The sequence below is a fragment of the Protopterus annectens genome, chromosome 5.part0, assembly GCF_019279795.1.
Source record: "Protopterus annectens isolate FY-2018-M chromosome 5.part0, PAN1.0, whole genome shotgun sequence".
Classification (NCBI taxonomy): Eukaryota; Metazoa; Chordata; order Ceratodontiformes; family Protopteridae; genus Protopterus; species Protopterus annectens.
The window spans coordinates 1,793,204,336-1,793,224,575 of NC_056735.1; the positions used below are offsets into that span (position 1 = coordinate 1,793,204,336).

At 38.2% G+C, this 20,240-nt stretch overlaps 1 protein-coding gene across 1 annotated transcript in view; it reads right to left on the reverse strand.

The window, feature by feature from the left end:
• Positions 1–3,332: 3,332 nt before the first annotated feature.
• SUCLA2 (succinate-CoA ligase ADP-forming subunit beta) overlaps positions 3,333–20,240 on the reverse strand; it is a 730,522-nt gene continuing 713,614 nt past the window's right edge. Inside the window, exon 11 of the mRNA XM_044071591.1 lies at positions 3,333–5,592. Within this exon, the coding sequence (XP_043927526.1) occupies positions 5,518–5,592 (75 nt within the window). The 3' untranslated portion in view covers positions 3,333–5,517. The remainder of the gene's footprint in view (positions 5,593–20,240) is intronic.

The window sequence follows — 20,240 nt, forward strand, 5'->3', positions numbered from 1 at the left end:
ATAAACTATGTACCCACATTTAAACTGGTTCAATGTCCATATTTATGTGACATATGAAGTATTTAGGCACATGGATTAAAATGGATCCCGTTATGGCAGCCAAGGATATGTGAGTACTGGCTAAACAAAAGATAATACAAAAACTGAGAAACTTGACATTAAGATACAAGCAATATACATATGTTTACAGTCCATTTAGAATTCTATACAGGTCAGTGAAGTTTTTATCAACCAGAGGATAAATTGTGGACGATAAGTGAAGGAATTTATTTGCAAGGGAAAGAAGGCAAGAGTGAAATGGGAAAAGTTAATCCTCCTCACAGAATAAGGCGATTTAAGATCATCTGATTTTGAAGGTATAATTTAGAGCTACAAAGTTAAGGCTCATAAACATAAGCAGAAGATTATAAATCAAAGTGGAAAGGGATGATGATGATGAAACAAGAGGAAAGTTGGAGAAATTAGAAGACAGCAGGATTTGGAATGCAGGTACTTAAGGAGAAACACCACCATAAAAGAATAATGCACTACATTAAAGTAGCAAAAATTATTCTAAGAACTAAGCCAACAGTCATAAAGAAAATAACTTTTGCCAGCAGGAATGACTGCCATGTTGGGGTATAGAAAATGGGAAGAAAGGGATGGAATTTACTTTAGTAAATTAGCAAAGGAACCAAGGTACTAGGAGCCAATAACTACAGAGTGGGATGAAGCCAAGCAAAAATTTGGACATCGAGTTAGAGACTACCTTCCCTACTAGGAATCAATATCAGACTACAGGCAGAGGGTGATGGGGAGTGTAAGGTGAAAGAGTAGCTATGGTACAGTTTTTAGTTGAGTTTAGAATAGACGTTGCTGTTAAAAAGGGATACTTAATAGGACATATAAAATACTGCATGGTACAAGAATCAGAGTTTAGAAAAGAAGGAAGAGAGGCCCGAAAGAAGATTTTTGCTTGGGACTATTTGCACAGGTATTTTTACACTCTAAGGAGACTTCAGAGAATGTTTTCTTCAGTTGATAGCAAATGATGGAGGTGTGAAGAGAGAGAGAGTTCAACAGGAATATGTGGTTTGGAAGTATAACAAGTTGACATATTAAAAAAAAATCTGTACACAATACCATGTCAGAAATGTTGGGGACCAAATGGTTGCAACTAAAGAAATTACTCGAGTGGGGACACAGGATCTGAATTGCCTAGATACAAGTACGAACTTACTGATTTTAATCCTACTAGTTGCCAAAAAAGTAATTAAATGTAAACAACCTGTAACTGAAGCACTGAATAATGTAAAGGAGATAAAAGAAACGGATCTTCAGAAAAAGGAAGGAGCAAATTACATTGCAATAAATGGAATCTGTAGGAACAATAGATGAATAAATATTCAAGAGCATTTTTATGAAATTCTGGAGTAAATGATAATTGTTAAAAAGAAAACATACATGCATCCTGGGTGAAAATATTGATACTGTGTTTTATTTTCCATTAACATAAGGCACACATCACAGTGGAAACTGATTTAATACGGATGCTTAACCTTGAATTTCCATCTTCTATGCTGATGGGTCATGGAATTAAGTGGTGACACTTTCAACAGCAGCCATCAATCATTTGTCTTTACCCAAGCCAGGAAAAACAGCTTGTGTGATGGTCCTGACTTGAGATCTGATGACTGCAGGGACACTGGGTAAAGTCTTTGCGTTCAAACTGTGAATATGGTAACTAAACTGATAAATACTCTAGAAAGAGTCAGGAATACTGAGTCTGTGAAAACCCATTGTTCTTGATGTAAGGATGGCATTTGTGGTCTAAGGGGTGCATGCACAACACAAAGCATGTAAGCTTGAGATTTCAAGGGAAAAAAATAAAACATGAGAATGAGTAAGACGACAAAACACCAAACAGCTTCACCCACTGCAATGGATCCCCAAAACCTCAACCTACCTTTTTTTAATAGACATCACTTTTGCAACACAAGTGTGTCAAATGCTATGCCCATAAGCAGACCTTTACGTGTACACTTTCACATCAAGGTGGACATTTTAAGGCAATTTTAAGAAATTTACCAAAATATGTCTGCTTTATTCTATGTATACTGTACATAACCTCCCACATCATACAAAAAGGTTGATGGAAGTAAAAGAAAATAAAGGGAAAAATGCTTCTGCATACATCAGGTGGATCAAAGTTTTGATGGGACAGTTGTTGCTTGTTCCTTAATCCTTAACTAGTTAGCAGTACATGTGCAAAAGGTTGGCTTATGCACAAGTCTTTTACAAATCTCTCCATGCCAGTTTACACTGTGATAATGTTCCCAAATTCAAAATGGTGTGGGTTGCAACTGTCAATTTAATACACATATAGCTATGACACATAGATACATCACAATCTACTGCAGGTTTGTTCATAGGTTCATAGATTAGTACTAAGCTAACTGCCCTTGCAAGCCATTTTAAGCCTAGCCAATTATCCCTTGTGATACTCAAACCCTGCACCTTGCGTTTGTAAGACAAACACCTTAACCATTAGGCCACCCTCCTTCTTCTTAGGTTTGCATCCATTTAAAAATTCAAAGGTTAATAAAAACATGATTTTCATGTTCAGGTATATTGCTGGCTTTTCTTTATTATAATACAGACAGAAGCGTGGCTAGGGTGGTTCAAACGGGGCAGCCACCACATGAATCAAGTATTAGGGGGCGAGACTGAGCGCTGAAAACATTTATTTTTTTTTGCTTATCACATTGACATGAGGGTGTGATACAGATGATGATGTGGCACTTAATCCACCTCCTCCACAAACTGCTAGTTGAAAACTTTTTTTTTTTTGCTCCTCAGGTAAATAACAATATGACATGACAGTGTTGAGGTATGTCAAATCATGGAGCAGCACTAGACACAAGATGAGCCATCTATAGCTCTGAATACAGCAACTTACTATGCACTTTTTATAAAAGCAGTTGCAATTTTTATCCTGCCATCCAGTGGTAGCAAACAACCTTATCAAGCGCAACTTCTCTCACAACAGTAGCACAATCAATGGAGATCTGCAAGGAAACACTTCTTTCTTCAGAAGAATAAATCCTCTGCTGTTAATAAAACTATGCTAATAAAGAAACTTGAAGTGGAAAGTTTAATTTGCAGTACAGCTTTGTTTCCAGAAAAAAAAAATGTCTTCAAAAGTTTTAAGATAGCACTTGCAATAAATCTGTACATACTACATGTCATGGGATTCAGTCAAACATTTCAGAGGCTATAACTTACCAGCACCTCAGAAGTAAGTTCAGTCATTTGCTTAGTTTGTCTATGTATATATGCAAGTACAAGAATCATACAGTTTTTTCATTTATTTACTAAATTAATTCAGGTAACATGAAATCTCGCAACTTTCACAGGGTTATATGTATGTATGTATTATGTGTCTCTTTATGACTACTCCACAAGAACGAAAGCTACACAAAAACAAATACTTTGTTGACCAAGAAATATTACTTTCCATCTCCAAAGCTTAAGGAAGACATTTTGTAACATTTACTTTTTAAAACATCTTGTCACTTAAAAATAATTATAAATGGTAAAAGTACTACTAGCATAACTGTTAGAAATTAGTTCTTGAGTTGCTTAAAACAGTCAATAAACTTTGAAAGCAAGAAGGTAAAACAACCACCACTTCCAAGCTGACAGTCCTGCGTTGGTTCTGTCTCAGAGTGGAAAAACATTGATAAAATGTTTCAAACCTGTGTACACATGGCAATACGTTCTAGTACAGTAAAACAAAGCCAGACTTGTTCTCTCTTCTAACCACTGCTGTAGAGACTAAACCAGTCTTCACATGAAAACCATTTTCCTAAGATCATGAGTAATTAAATAAACGGCTACACATTTTCAGGTTTGAGTAAGGTTTACAGACTATAACATGATCAACTTATGAAACCACAGATGAACTCAATGCATGTCCTTTCACATCAATACTCTTGTGTGAATCCTGACTCCATGAAGAATCAAGCATTCCATTAGCTGCTCAGACTGGGATGAGGGAGTATTGGCAATGAGCAGCCAACGCTCTTCATAAAGGGAGAGAGGAGGCTACATCATCTACTGTACTGACAAGCATAGCAGAAGTCTGGGTGCATAACAGTAAAACCATGAATGCCATCAGCAATCAGCTGCGATGGAGATGGGCCTGCCAAACAGCATATGTGGCAGCTACTGCCTGGTATGGAAAAAAAGGGTTCATATACAGAAGGATGCTGGTACTACAAGCTGTGCCCAACTGAGTGCAGTGGGGATGGGAAAGCTGATGACTGGTAGGTAGTAGAAAAACAAGAAAAATAAATATTTCTGTATGGGCCAAAGGAATCCCAGAAATACTCTGACTTAAAAGAATTCTTAAAAAAAAAGTGCAATACACACCATCAGTACCAGTGAACAAAAGGAAATGGAATTTTAAAACTTTATTTGGTTCACTGCAAATATGAGCTTCTGAAAAACAAAAATAAATTGCAGATTTTACCTCTCATAACAATCATTTTGAAATTGCTTATGTACAAGATTTATCTCAAGATATTATTATAGCCAGGACGTTGTTCACTTTTACAATAAAAGTAAAACAACTATATTGATCTAAGAAAATTTTACATTCAAATGTGCATTTCTGCTAATAAATGACTTGCTTTTTGCAATAACTATTTTCCTTGCAACATCAGCTTAACAGTGACATACAGTAAGCTTTAAAGCTTATTTTTAAAAGTAGTTAAGATATCCTTGGCATCAAAAAGGCAACATTTTAATGACTGGGCATTTTAAGTAATGTTAGTGCTTCACTGGGTACAAAGTAACAACAAAAAAAATAAATACAAAAATGTCCAGGGCACATCCACATACCTGTCAATGCCCAAGTAAAATTCCAAATCAATAAATATCTGTGCAAAGACTAATAAAACAAAAATGTCACTTCCACTCTAAAATAAAAAGCTAGTGTGTAGTTAATGAAATGACAACACCTAAGCACCAATGCAGGATTTTGGGGAAGACAAAAAATAAATAAATAGCATATAATCTGATTAGAAATACAATTTTGTTTACATGGTTGGTTTAGCATTCCTGTGCCTAAAATGACAATATATAATGCTTAATAATGTGTTGAAGATCACCAAAAATACCAAGAATGTTGTCACCACCTAAATGACCTACTCTCTGTAATCCAGCTAAATTTGTTGAAATGAGGCATGAAGTTCACAAGTCTTCATTCAGATAAGGAATATGTATGAGACAATGTTCTATAGCTGAAGCTCTAATATAGGCAAGAAAATGCAACAGAAAAAAACAATACATGCACAGTACAACAATTCCAAGCACCCCCTCTCCCAGTCTGGAATAAACCTTCCAAAAAAAAATAAAAAATTTAAACGTGCTGTCTGGGTTTAGATAAAGGTGGACTATTTACATAACAGAAATAAATGCTACTTGAACACTGCACAGTATTAAACACTCCTTAAACAAGGACTTCAATTCATTTCAGATTGGCAGCTGAAATTTCACATCCACTTGTGCCTGTTTAGCCAGTGTTACTATTTCTGAAAGTTTAACAACCTGGTGAAAAGGGGGAAAAACAGAGGGAAAATTCAGTTACAAGGAATTGCAAAAGCACTTAAAACCTAAAATAAGTTCTGTCTAGCATCACATCACTATTCAACAGCTTCTGGTGCACACTGACCTGTTAAAATAATTCCAGTACTATACTAAAACACTTAATATCACTTTACATTCAATACATCTTTTCTGAAAAAAAGTACAGCTCTGTAAGAACTTATCACCACAGTATTATGTTAGATTATATCACTGTTGTAGTATTAATTACAGATGGGAACTATCCTACCCAGGATGCTGCATATCTCACTAGCATACCAAAGCTTGGGCACTTTCCACTTTCACTGTAGATCCAACATATGCCACAAGTGCAAAATTATGAAGCAGTAAATAAGGGCCATACAGGCTATGAAGATCATCAGGAATTTCTTGTCCCAGACCAGAAGAGAAGCAAGAGAGAGAAAATGCATACATGACAACTACGAGAGGGTGCAATGTACAAGAAGTCCGCTTTGGCCACAGGAAAGAAAACATAAATATATAACTTGGGAGGAGAAGGAAAGACTAGCAGAATTAGAATAGAGCATTCCTTGCAGAACAGATCTGGTGAAAACGTCCTGGATTTGGGGAAGGCATCAATTTTATAGCGCTTAGTAAAGGTGTGAATGAAAGTACAAGTGGCTGCTTCTAAAACGGATCTTGTGTCCAGACATTGAAAAAGTCACCCATAGAAGGTATTGGTTGAGTGAAATAAGCTTCAACCTGGTCTGGTAGGGACTACCTTTGGAAGGAATCACTTTGAGGCACAGCATCCCACCTTCCCATCCAGAAAGGAAATAAAAAGTTGATCAGATTTCCTATAGTTTTAATCTCAAGATAAAATCTGAGTTACTTATGGATGTCTAAAGAATGCAAAATTCTTACTATATTTTGTGGACTGAGGAAGAGGAGTCATTTTTTTTTTTACTTGTAGCCCTTATCTCAGCCAAAAGCATCTTTAGAGTTGCAAGTTCTTACTACGTTTCCAAGTTTTCTTGTTTTCTATAAGAAGCTGTTATCCCTTAGGACTAACCTTTCTTTTACAGCCATGATTCAGTAAAATATCTGTTAATCAGTCTATAAACGTCTTCCTGATCCATTTTTTTTTTTAAAGAGGATGAGGAAAGCAGGCTCAAAAGGAGGAAGAGTCAACTTGTCCAATACATAATTCAGGTCCCAAAGATAAGGAGGTATAGCTTTTCTTGGTGGCCTCTGTTTAACCTCAGAAATGTGCAGAAAAAGGTGGATCTAAGGGTAGAATAGCAAAAAATGACTGAAATGTGCCTTAATGGAAGAATATGCCAGTCCTTAACTGAGCAACTCACAGAGATATGAAAGAACAGTAGCATTACTCAGGTGAATTTTTTTTTTTTTTTTTTTTGGCACCAAATTTTTTTTCATCTGGAAAATTATTTTCTTGTAGTTTTTTTTTGGCCTCCTGCAATAACTGTACCATGTCCTCTGAAAAAGGTGCCTGAATGTTATCAGAATCCTATTACCCAAACAGGTTTAATGTTTGCAAGACAACTTACTATGTGAGTTAGGTCCATCCTGTGAGGTACCTTGAGGTGACTGCCCCAGGGCAGGTGGAAGAGAATAGATAATGTTGTCTGAACTAAAATGAGTTACATACAGCACATTTTGGTTGCCCTTTTTATTCAGAGAAGGACATTGGGAATCAGGGGAAAGGCTTAAAGGAATTCCTTTTCCATGAGAATGATATGGCTTCCATTTTCCAATCCTCTGGACATGGGGTACTCTGTTCAGAGAGGAGGCAAAAAGATCTATTTGTGAAGTTCAGACCTCAATGTTCAAAACCCTTTCCTAAAGGTCTGTCTTGGATATGCTCAGCTTGTTTGACACTATTCTTCTGTGAGATTATGTACACTGACAGGATAAAAGAGGTTACACATAGAATGGCTATATTCCAGGCTATCTTGGCAAGTCTACAGACTGATGTCTCAACATTACAATGATATTGTCTGTGAGGATTTTGAGGGTTCTCGAAAACCAGAGGGAATGTAGACACTAAAGTGACAGGATCAGAACTTTCATTTCTTTAACATTTTACATGATGACTTTCTGTCCTGTCCAAACTCCCTGGACCTTTAGGTTCAATGAACATACAACCACATCAGATCTGAAGCATCTGTAGAAACACCTTGGCAAAGGGAGGGAACCAGAAAATGGTCTCCTGGATCAAGTTGTACCTGGTTGATTCATCAAATAAATACCTGGTTTATGAAGGGTAAGAGAGGAATTGGGAAGTTCAGGGAGTTGCCTGTTATGCCCAAACAGACTTGAGATACCACTGAATCTTCCTTGTGAAGTCTGGCTGAAGTTATTATTTTCTATGGATGAAGCCATATATCCCAGGGGTCAGAATACCTCCCTTGCTTAACATCTACGGGAAGTGGAGAATGAAAGCAAGTAATCAGAAATTACATATTGTCCTGGATTAGGAAATCCTTCATGGAGACAGTGTTGAGATACTACCTGAGAAAGAGCAGATCCTGAGATAAAAGGATAGATTTTTAAATTTATTGTGAAGCCCAGGTGTAGAACAAGGCCCACGATGAACCTGAGATTAAGAATCAGTCTTTCGTCTTGAAGCCTGGAAACCACAGTAGTATAAATAGAGGAAAATATGAACACCTCTAGAGCCTGCAAAAGGCTATGACTAGAGAAAGGCATTTGGTGAGCACCCCTGGGGGTTGCAGAAAGATCAAAGAGAACTGAAAGTGAAACTGTAAGGCACAAAACCTCAAGATATTTATGTGCTCTGGTTGACTGTGGATACAAAGATATGTATTCTACAGATCCATGGTAACCAAAAAGGCTTGAAGAAGGATCACTGGAAGCAAAGTTTCAAGAGCGAGGGGACCTTGAATTTTGGTACCCTTAAAAAAACAATGAGAAATCCAGAATGGGCCTCCACATGCCCTACTTTCTTGGAACTAAACAAAGACTTGAATAAAAACTTTTTTTCTGCTGGTGGCTGGAAACTGGTTCTACAGCCCCCTAATGAAGCATTCACTTTCAGTATGGGGAAAAAACAAGTGATCTTGGTCTGGGGCACTTACAAAATACCTAAAATGGTTGGAGGAAGAAGCCAATTTAGTTTGTAAAGTTTCTCTAGGACATTGATAAGTTTAGACCAGTGAGTCCTCAATCTCCATACAGGGAGTGAGTGAGAATGTTTCTTTGACAGAGAAACACAAGATATGCTGAGGTGGAAGGGGGTTGAGACAGTCACAAACTACACTTGTATGATAAGGCACCCTCTGGTCCTTTGAAGTCTGGCTTTGATTTGTCCTGAGACTTCTTTTTAGAGAACTTTGTATATTTTTGCTGAGGTTTCCTTTGTTTTTCAAAAATGGGCCAGATTGAAAGAGCAATTCCTCTGGTATTTTGGGACAGGAAAAAAATATTTGTACAAATCCTGTATAACTTTGCTTCTCTTGCAGGCTTTTACAAATTTCAGCATTAGCAGATCTAGACAGACTTTTGCTAGGGTGGCATCCAATAACTTGGACTTGAAATTTTCAGGTAAAGATTACAGTCTCAACTAAGAGTACCTCCTTAACACAGGCTGAGAAGATGCTTCAGCAGCATCATAACTGCAACCGATAGTATGTCTAGCTGCTTGGGTAATGGAACTGAACAAAGATACCAAAGAAGTTCTGCTATCGGATCCAGGCATGTCTGACAATAGTTTTACTAGTAGTTTGTTGCCATAACAAATAAAAGCCAAACTAAAGGGTCTTTTCATTTCTGTGAAACAGATGTGGGCATGCATGTTTCATTTCATCTTTATAGGCATCAGCCGGGTTTAAAGACCCTGCATTTCTACGTTTAGCTAAACTATCTACCTATGCAGTGCTGACAAGATCAATAAAAAGGCCAATACATGCATATCAACAGCTATTGGGGTTTTGTTTTACTAGCCTGAATGTAACCATAAAGAAGACTTAAAAAGTAAAAAGGGAAAAAAAAGTCATGGACGTTCAGACGTCATGTAGCTGAAACACTTGATGTCCTTAAGGGGTTATTTGCATATATCCCATTGGCACCCATTAAAGTAGGTTTAAGATATTACACAGCAAAAAGTCTAGAATGGCTTTTATTTATTTATTTGTAGGTTTTACTGAATGGTTTGTCTGTGTGACCTTTTTACCCTTTGGTTTGGTCATTAGTTGTAATAATTTAAAGTCACCTTAATTTAACCAGGTCATTTTTATTAAACTGACCTTTCCATAATACATAATCTCTGAATACTGAGGTACTAAAAGTCTTATGGTGAATGGGATTGACTTGTAGTCTGATTTGACCAGGAAGGAAGTTACAACTTGTACATTGGTAAGGACCAAGTCCATGAGTTAATCACCCCTGGTTGTGGTGCATACTGGTCCAGACAGTTTATCTCATTTACTACTGGCACTTCCTCATTTTTGTCCTATTAATAGGTCATATTTTAGACAAACTACTGACACAGTAATTACAACTGCCTTTTCAAATAATCACACCATTTAACCTTGCAACTCTGGGTAAGTGTATTAAGCTTGTGGCAGTACCAAAATATACATTCCCATGTCTCAAAAGTCTCCGTATAGCATTCATGTCAAGTCCAGTAGCAGGCAGATTTTCAGAAACCTCAGAGGAAGTATAAAAACATTTGTGTAAACACCTCCAAGCAGATATTCCAAACTTCATGGATTTAGGACCATAGCCTGACAACTGAAGTAAGTATTCTCATCTTTTAATATCGATGTCCTTGACCCAAATTTGTATCATCCTGCCACTATATCTTGCCTTTCAAACTGCTCAATGCTCTAACCATACTATTTGTTAACTGCTCATTTCTAGTTAACACCAATAATAATACCATAACAGGTGGAACCCTTCTCTTCAACTCATTCTGACCTACAACTCATGAAATACTCAACATCCCTTCAAATCACAAACGCACAGTTGTAAGCTGAACATCTGCCTAATTTGATTCCAACTGCCTCACACAGCACCATATTCCAGTTACACTACTACATTTCACTAAATATACCACTGACCTCCACATTCATACAAAACAGTATAAAATTATGTTCAATATGCTGATGACTCTGCTAGTCTATGCAATGCCCCAACTTATTCACACTGACCTTTTTGATTTACCAGGCTATGAATTCAATGATTTTATGGATTAGCAAATCTTAACTAATAGTAAATAAGAAACCCAATTTGAGGATTTTCATCCAAAAAGACAGATTAAAAGACCCCTACCCCTTTCTTAAAGAACTCCACTATCAAAATCAGTTAAACAGTATAAACACTTGGGTGTAACTACTGACAACAATCTAACCTTTTCCAAACATGTTAACACAATACTAGATATACCCAAAAGGCTAAGAGACCACTACTGTGTAAATAGCTTAGTCGCATGCTCAAGAAAAAAAATATCCAACTTGCTATTCCTCCCCAAACTATTACATGGAGTGACAACTGTGAGTAACCTGTACAGAGCTTTCTCTTACAAAACTTGATTCCACATACTACAAAATATCAAAATTTGCCAAATATCCAAAGAATGTTTTTTATAGTGTCACATTATTAAAATACTGGCGTAAATGTCTTTTACAAACAGACTGATTTCATCCACCTCACTTTTACCTACAGAATCATATTCAACTGTAAATGCCTCTTACTCTCTCCTGCCTTTGCATAAAACTGATAATTAAAAACTTCCTAGCAGTAAACAGAACATTTTCAATAACAGGAGATTGCATTTCCTAGCCATGTTCTAGAACATACTACACTCAAGATTTATATACCACAAAATCTTCTTAAATTTCAAAACCTCAATCAAATTTTTCCTTAACCCAGACTAACCTTACCTCAAAAGTGGAATAACCTACTTTTTCTGAAGTCCTATTTTGCTTTCCAGCTCCAACCAATCTAAGTATTTGTATTCTACAATCCTCACTACTTCTCAGCCTACACTAACACAATCTCCTTTCCACATTTACCTTCTAACCACACCTCCTAATAATTATAATCCCTTGTATAACTATCACAACTACCTTTACCCTTTCCCGTTTATCCAGCACTTAAGCCTGTATTTATCAGTATAATAAGTCTTGCCTCCAGCTATGTTGCTAAACAAGCTATATACAGACATTGTACAATGTAACATGTTTAATCATGTACTTATTACATTTCCTGTATTATAGTGCAAGTCTATTTTAGTTGCAAAGTATATATTATTAGATATTTTAAAAGTGTATGCCTTAATGATAACTCACTTGTACATGTATCTTTCACAATGTAACATCCAGGGTCAACTCCAAAAATCAGCACTGTCCAGCAGGGCCAACCTGATCAACAAATGTAAATTTAAAAAAAAAAAATGATTTCAAAGTGGAATCTCAGTGTTACCTCAGTTTCTATGGGTCATGTTCCAGATACTAAAGCAACTTTCAACTCTTTAAAGACAAGGAATGGTTCCTATCTAGCCAACCTTCTCTCTGGTTTATCTCTTTGTATTTCATCATCTACACACCACCACCTTTGTTACCCTTGCTGTTTCCTCAGGTTCAAGCAAGCAGCTGCTATTTGCCTACTTAAGTTCATACATGCACACAAAGTGCAAATGCTCCTTCTGCATTAGTACAAGTTTTAGTCCTTTGCACAAAAAACAGTCTAGAACAAAGATTGAAGTGTCTTCCTAAACTTCATCTTCTTCACTCTATATTTATGCATAGTTACCAAAACAATTGGGTTAATTTTTCCAAGGTCTGAACTGAAATTACTTCAACAATTTTTTTTCCTTCTTCCATTTTGCAGAGTTTACCAGGTTTTCAAAAAAAAAAAAAGACATGGTCTCTAATCATTCCAATATACAGATTCCTTTCAGTCTTGTCAGCATGAGAATCAGGCCATGAGCTGTTAATAAGCTGTTTCCTGTAATCCAGGATTCGATTCCCTTGGCCTTAACTTGTATACCGTGAGACAATGAGCAAATAATTTAACCAGATAATGCTCTGAGGCAACAGCAAAATTAGGATAGGCCCCTCAATGGTCTACAGGACTGCATGCCTAGTAACCATCTATGAAGCTATACATCAAGATAGCTAACCTGCCACCACTGGACCTGAACAAAAGCTCATTTACTTTCTTGATTTTAATTTGGTTTACCTTCAAAGGTAGCCTAACTCAACATCTTACCATACATAAACATGAAACAGCCCATCTATTATTCCCTCTCTGGACTGCAGCCTGGTGGATATTCTTTCTCCATGCCCTGTCAGTCTATTGGTTTGCTTGTTTTTCATAATACCTTTGTGTTGGTATTGGTGAATTACTTATACAAAACCTTATTCTTTAGCTACACAGCCAAAATGACATCTGAATGGTCACTCAAAATCCTCATCATCTTCTTTAGGTCTTTCTGAATGCTTTACTTATAAAAATCAAGTTTACTGCTGACCTTTTGAATTTCAGCAAATACAGTCTTCCATGATACCGCTGCATCATTGACATATTTTGAGTACATTCCTGCCTTTGTCAAGGCAGATATTTTCTCTCCATCCACCATATGGCGGGTCAATTAATGCAGAGTCATAGGTGGCTCATCTAGTGCCTGGTGCATTTTACTGATGTAGCACCCAGTTATCTCTCAAGTGAGGAGCAAACAAAGGACTTTGGCTTCCTAATGCAGACTCACACTCCCTCTGCTCTTTAAGCAAAGATTAAAAAAGCAGTTCTAGCAAATACTCTTCCCATGTTTTCAAAAGAAATGTAATACCTGAGGTAGAGGGTTCATCTGGGATGTGGTAGAGCATTATGGAGTCTTTGCAAGGCAGCCACATACTCTTTGGTGAACCACCTGTAATTGAAGATGGAAGGGGATAACACTGTCAGAGAAAATGCTGTGAGCATTAGGACTTCCGGGAGCAGTTGAGGCTGTCAGTAAATTTTGGTTGCACATCACAAGAAACAACCCGAAAATTCAAGTACAGAAATAAGAGAAGCTAAAGGTAAACAGAAGCTTCATACAATTCAGACAGCTCACCGATCAACTACAAACACCTGAGAACCAGTACGCATTTGGACACAGCAGTAGAGTCTAGAAGCAGATGCTCCATTTACAAAGAGTGAAAAGTGATGTGATTGTAGGCAAAGGTGAAACCTAGTCCTTTTATGGGATCCCATAACAAGGAAATATATGGAAGGATGGCAGCTATGTGGGAAGAGATTAATTTCTTCCCTGTGGCAAAAATACAAGTGTTGGAACTCAAGAAGAAATGGGAAAGAGAAGAACTTAAGGAACTAACAGAATAGGATGGCAGAGTTAAGCAAATGGATAATTAAGATGGGTTCTAAGAAGGGAGAATTAGAGACACAGCTGAACAGAAAGATAGAGATATCTGGATAAGAAGGAATGAAATCTATTGAGTATTAGTGGATGACATTTGCTGAGATACAGCTAGACTGAAACAGCAATAAGAAAACTGGTAGAAGCAGCATACAAGGGATATTAACAGAACTGTAATGGGTGGAAAACTTCAATTCCTTCACTATGTCTTGGGAATTTGTGAGCAACATAAAGAGATTTATAGTTCAAAGAATAGTCCAGATATGAGAGACATTATTTGCAAGAGTGTGGTTCTCGTTAACTTGACAATGAAATGTTAGAGCAGGTTTTATAGATTGTGGGGAGGGGGGGGGTAAAAAAAATCTCAAAAAAGACATACCCTGGAAGTTAAGATTACAAAAGGATGTTTTATGAAATGTGAGATGTGGCCATGCTACGAATACACCAGAAGATGAAGGGGAAGATGCAAAAAGATGGGCATTGAATGGAATCCTAGAAACTCATGCATATATTAATATAGACTGTTAGGTTTTACAAATGGGTAATGATGAACAAGCTAAGTGAAGTTACTGGTTTATTTATACATCCAGAATAAGTTTGGTTTATCCTAGTTAAATACATAAATGTTGCTGATGGCGAATACTGCAAAGAGGGGGGACTGGAGGGTGTTGATTTTAGATGAGCAAGAAGCTTCTGATAGACTGGATTGACAAATGTGCGCGGGGGCCAGTAAACGTTGATTCTCAAATTGTATCATCAGCATGTGCAAAGCTAGGGTCTAAAGGAACATGACCAAATTTATTAAGAATGGGGTAAGCAAAAGTATGGTTTGGTTTATAAGGTTTTCAAGGCCAGGACATACACTAGTCTCCATGTTTGCTTCCAAGTACATAAGCATGCAAGATTAAGAAGTGCAGTACATTGTAAGAGTGCAAAAAGCAGAGCTTATATTCAGTTCCAAATACTAACGCAAAGGACTTCACACTTTCTAGAATCATGGCAACTGATTCAGGATTTTAGGGAAGGTTAGGCAAGTACATGCATAATCTGGTAGAGTCAAAAGCACACCTAATTAAGCATGCCCCTTCAAGCAGACTTAAAGGGAGACAAAAGTTGGGGTATTTAAAGGAATTAACATGCTTGACTATTTTGGTTCAAGCAGATTGTAGTAGAGATTCTAACTAGGAGATTCAACAGACAAGGTAATTTAACACCCAAAAGGGTACAACTTCCTGGATAAGTCTATGGGTGTGAAACAGCAGCTGGCCCCTCATGTTGTTGCATGTGGCAAACAGTCTGGGAGGTTTTGAGTACTTCACAACTTGAGATAGTACGTTGGCAAGACTGCATGAGTAGCCTGGATTCTGCTGTAATACAATGTAATTTGGAAACGGGGACTAGAATTCTGTACTTGAAGAATTACGTTAGCACTGCCATATTAAAGCAGTTAGCATGAAAAGGGGGGGGAAGGCATGTGGTAGTACTGCAGAAAGACTTCAGGATAAGCGGGGATTGCAGAAAGCTGGACAGTACAGGGGGTCCCCATTAATAATAGACCTGTCACACTACCACCTTCAATCAGTGAAGGAACTAAACACTAAATGAAGTAATTCATTTCCTCCAAGAACTCCTCTTTCACTACAGTTAATCTACCGATCACAGCTAGCTGCCATAATGAAACTAAATTTGCAAATGAAAATGCACCAAGTGTCAAAATAAAGAAGTTATATACTCACCATAACGTTCCATCTGTGTTGTCCATTTTCATTCTTCCTCAACATGTGGGTTCGCACCTGTTCTTCAAATCTGACTCAGCCACTTTTTGCAGCTAGTGGCTGCTTCAATTCTCAAGCACCTCCCTTACCTCTAATGCTGTACCATGCTGTACCATGCTTCCATACCTCAGATCTTATTTACTGCTTTTTATTGCTAAATAACAATGTAAGAAATAATGATTATAAGAGATATCACTGTCTGCAGCTCAAAAGAAGGAAATTGGTTCCTCCAGTATCCTCTCCCTGTTCCAGAAGTCATAAACAAGAAAGGTAGGGGGATGGATGGTGAAGATAAGGTAGAATGAAAATGGACAACACAGATGGAACATTATTGTGAGAACATAACTTCTTTATCTGATGTTGTCAATTTTTATTCACTCCTCAACATGTGGGACAGAGTCCCCACCTACCTGAATCCTGGGAGGATTCTAATAAAGGATATTCCTAGGCTGCTCTTCCTCTAGAGACAAAATCAACTTTGTAATGAGCAATAAAAATATGAGGATTAACCCAAGTGGCTGCAGCACAAATCTCATTTATGGGACATCTGGACAGAAATACTGAAAAGGTTGCCATGGATCTAGTTGAATGAGCTCTCAACGATTTTGGAAGGGATAAACCCAACTTATTGTAGACAAAGGAAATGCAATCAGTGAGACACTTAGCTAAAGTTATTTTGGTAACTGGCTTTCTCAATCTTGATTCTGAAAAGACCACCAATAAATTTATCTGATTTTCTGAATTTGTCAGCTCTATGCAGATAGAAAACAATTGTTTGGGAATGTCCAACAAATTTAAAATGTATTCCCCCTTTGTTGGAAAAATTTGGGAAGACTGGAAGGTGGATAGATTGATTAATGTTGGATCCTGACATCACATTATGAGGAAAAGATGGATTGGTTCGTAAGGATACCTTATCTTTATGAAAAATCAAATAAGGAGGTTTAGAAGACAAGGCCTGCAGTTCTGAAACTCTCCTAGCTGAATTAATGGCTACCAAAAACATTGTTTTCAAAGTTAGAAAATTCAATTCACATTTTGCAACTGGTTCATATGGTGATAGAGTCAAGGCTTGTAACACTAAATTCAAATCCCACTGTAGAGTAGGATCTTTAAAGGGGGGATTCAGTAAAAAAAAAAAAAAAAAAAAAAAAGCTATGTACTCATCATAACGTTCTGTGTTTGTTGTCCATCTCGCCGCCTATTCTTACAATGATGGGTTCAGAGCCAATCCTCGACTCTGACGAATACACAGCTGAAAGACTCACTTGGCTTGTGGCAAGTACGTATCCCATAATGCAGTGGTGTAACGCCCTAGATCTTGTTTGCTGCTACTACTAAAAGAATTGTAAATAACTATATATATATATATATATATATATATATATATATATATATATATATATATACATACACACACACACACACACACACACACACACACACACACACACACACAGATATATGCTATCCCCAATGGAAGGAGAAACAAACTGAAGCAAGGAACTCCTGAAGGTAGTAAACATCCACCAGGTCCACAAGGAGTCTTTGGAAGGGGGGAGGAGGGAGGGTTCGTAAGAATGAACATCGAGATGGACAACAAACATGGAACGTTATGGCGAGTACATAACTTCTTTATGTTATGTTGTCCTATCTCGCCTTCATTCTTACAATGATGGGACAGCTTCCCTAGCACCTATTCCCTGGGTGGCTCACGAGAGTACACCTTTAAGCACAGTGGAACCAAAGGTGGCCCTGTCCCTGGACGCCAAATCCACTTTGTAATGTGTGATAAATGTAGGAAGAGTGGCCCAGGTAGCTGCTGTACAAATATTATCCATAGGAATTCTGGCCTGAAAGGCAGAAGACGTAGCCAGTGCTCTAGTGGAATGAGCCTTCACCTTAAATGGTAAATCTTTGTTATTGAGGTATAGATGAATGTAATGCAGTTTGAGAGCCAGTTGGAAAGAGTAGTTTTTGAAACTGAGCTATTCTTTTTTGCATCTGAGAAGGATACGAACAACTGGTCAGATTTTCTAAAATATTTTGTCCTATGCAAATAGAATCTGAGTTGTCTGTGCACATCCAGTTGATGTCATTTGTATTCTGCCTTGTTGCTGTGATTAGGAAAAAACACTGGAAGCTCAATAAATTGATTTATGTTAGCTGAAGAGACTTTAGGTAAAAAGGATGGATTAGATCACAAGGATACCATATCCTTATGAAATACCAAATATGACTGTTTGATAGACAGAGCTTGCAACTCTGATACTCTTCTAGCAGATGTTACAGCCACAAGAAAAATGGTCTTCTAGGAAAGGAACTTGAGGTCTGAAGATGAGGAGGGTACAAAAGGTGGTAACATCAGGTGAGACAGAAAAAAAATTAAATCCCAACGAGAAAGGGGTTCCTCTTAAAGAGAGGTCTTAATAAGGTGACACCTTTCAAGAAGGCTTTAGACAACCTGTGTGACATTAAGTTCGAGGTAGGATCACCAATGTGGAAATTTGAGATTGCAAGTTGCACTCTGATGGTTGCTGCAGCTGAACCCTGTTGGAAGAGTTCTGCCAAAAATTCCAAAATAGAGTGAATGGGCACAGAAAAAGGGTCAATTGTTCCTGTTTTGAGCCCAGAGGGAAAACCTTTTCCATTTGCTAGAATACAGTTTTCTGGTGAAAGCTTTATGAGAGGACATCAAGATATGTTTAACTGTCTCTCAGTATCTCCCCCAGAGGGGGGATTAGTGTAAAGTAGTTGCTGCACTTGGCATCCATGGGAGTGGCAAAAAGATCACAGCAAGGCAGACCCCATATTTGGAAAATTCTTTCCGCTACGTTCTGATTGAGAGACCACTCGTGACACATTAAAATTGCCCTGCTCAGCTTGTCTGCAATCATGCTGGACATCCCCGGAATGTGCGTTGCTATTAGAAAGCACTGGGAAGAAAGTACCCATTGCCAAACTCTTAGGGCCTCATGACAGAGAGTAAGATCTGGTTAAACCCTGCTTGTTCATGTACCAAACCACAGACATACTGTCTGACTGCATCGCAAGAAGCACTGCTCTCATCTCTAGGACATTTATATGCAAGTAAGACTAGTGTTCTTGCCCTATACCTTGTGCTGTTCTCCCCAGATAATGCCCCCCCACCCTATCTGGGAAGCGTCCGTAGTCACCACAGCTATGGGTTGTTGTGGAACAAAGGGTCTCCCTATGGTCACATGGCTGGAGTGTATCCACCATTTTAAGTTGTTTTTGCATGATTCCGTTATCCTGATCGAATGATACAGAGGAATCTCCTGAAGTGACCATTGGGAGAACAACAGCCAATGAAGGATCCTCATGTGCATTCTGGCAAGAGGAACCAGTGTTATTGTGGAAGCCATTGCCCCAAATAATCTTAGCACTATATTTGCTTTCACCTTGGTTTTGGGAAGAAGATGAAGTAGTATCTGCTGTCTGAGTGCTGCAACTCTGTCTGTTGGAAGACGTGCTACCATAGAAGCGGTTTCTAGATCTGCACCTATAAATGTAACATGTTGGCAGGGCAACAAGGCAGATTTTTGAAAGTTGACTGTAATACCCAACTGAGCACAAACGCCCAAAGTCAGATCCCTGGATTGTTGGAGTAGATGCTTGGTGATGGCAGACAGGAGCCAGTCGTCTAGACAGGGAAACGCTCGGAATCCTAGACGCCTCAGGTGAGCAGTGACTACTGCCATGCATTTGATAAACACTCTGGGGGCTGTAGTGTGACCAAAGGGCAGGGCTTGGAACTGATAAATGACTGGCTCCCAGCCGGAAGCACAAATACCTTATTGATGCCCTGTCCATTTTTATGTGGTAGTAAGCATCTTGAAGGTCTACTGAGCACATCCGATCATCTTTCCCTAAAAAGGGAAGTATAGGCTGCAGTGTCACCATTCGGAACTTCACTTCTCAACAGATTCATTTAATTTGCTTAGGTTTAATATGGGCCTCCAGTCCCCTGTTCTTTTTGGCACCAAAAAGAATCTTTAGTAAGTTCCGAATCCTATTTGGTCTATGGGGACTTCTTGGATGACTCTTTTGTGCAGCAACTTTTGAATCTCTACAGTTGTTCGCTCCCTTACGATTGGGTGGAACATCTGGGATTGTTCTGATCTGTGGAACAGGATTGGAAAAGGGAATGGAATATCCTCTGGATATTATTCTTAGTACTCACTTGTCTCTTGTGATAGTTTGCCAGGCTTCTGGGTACATAGATAAATATCCCCTGACTGCCTTCAGAGTACAGCAACCGGTCCTCCTTTCAGGAGCGCTGATAAGGGCATCCGCGAAAGGAATCACGGTCACCCTGGTTCTGCAGGCTCCCTCTGCCTCTAGGGCAGCACCATCATTGTTACCTCCCCCTCTGCCCCTGGGGAAGGAATCATTCCATGTGTCCTGGAAAACTCTCTGGGATCTTTTGAACCACATTAAGTGTAGTA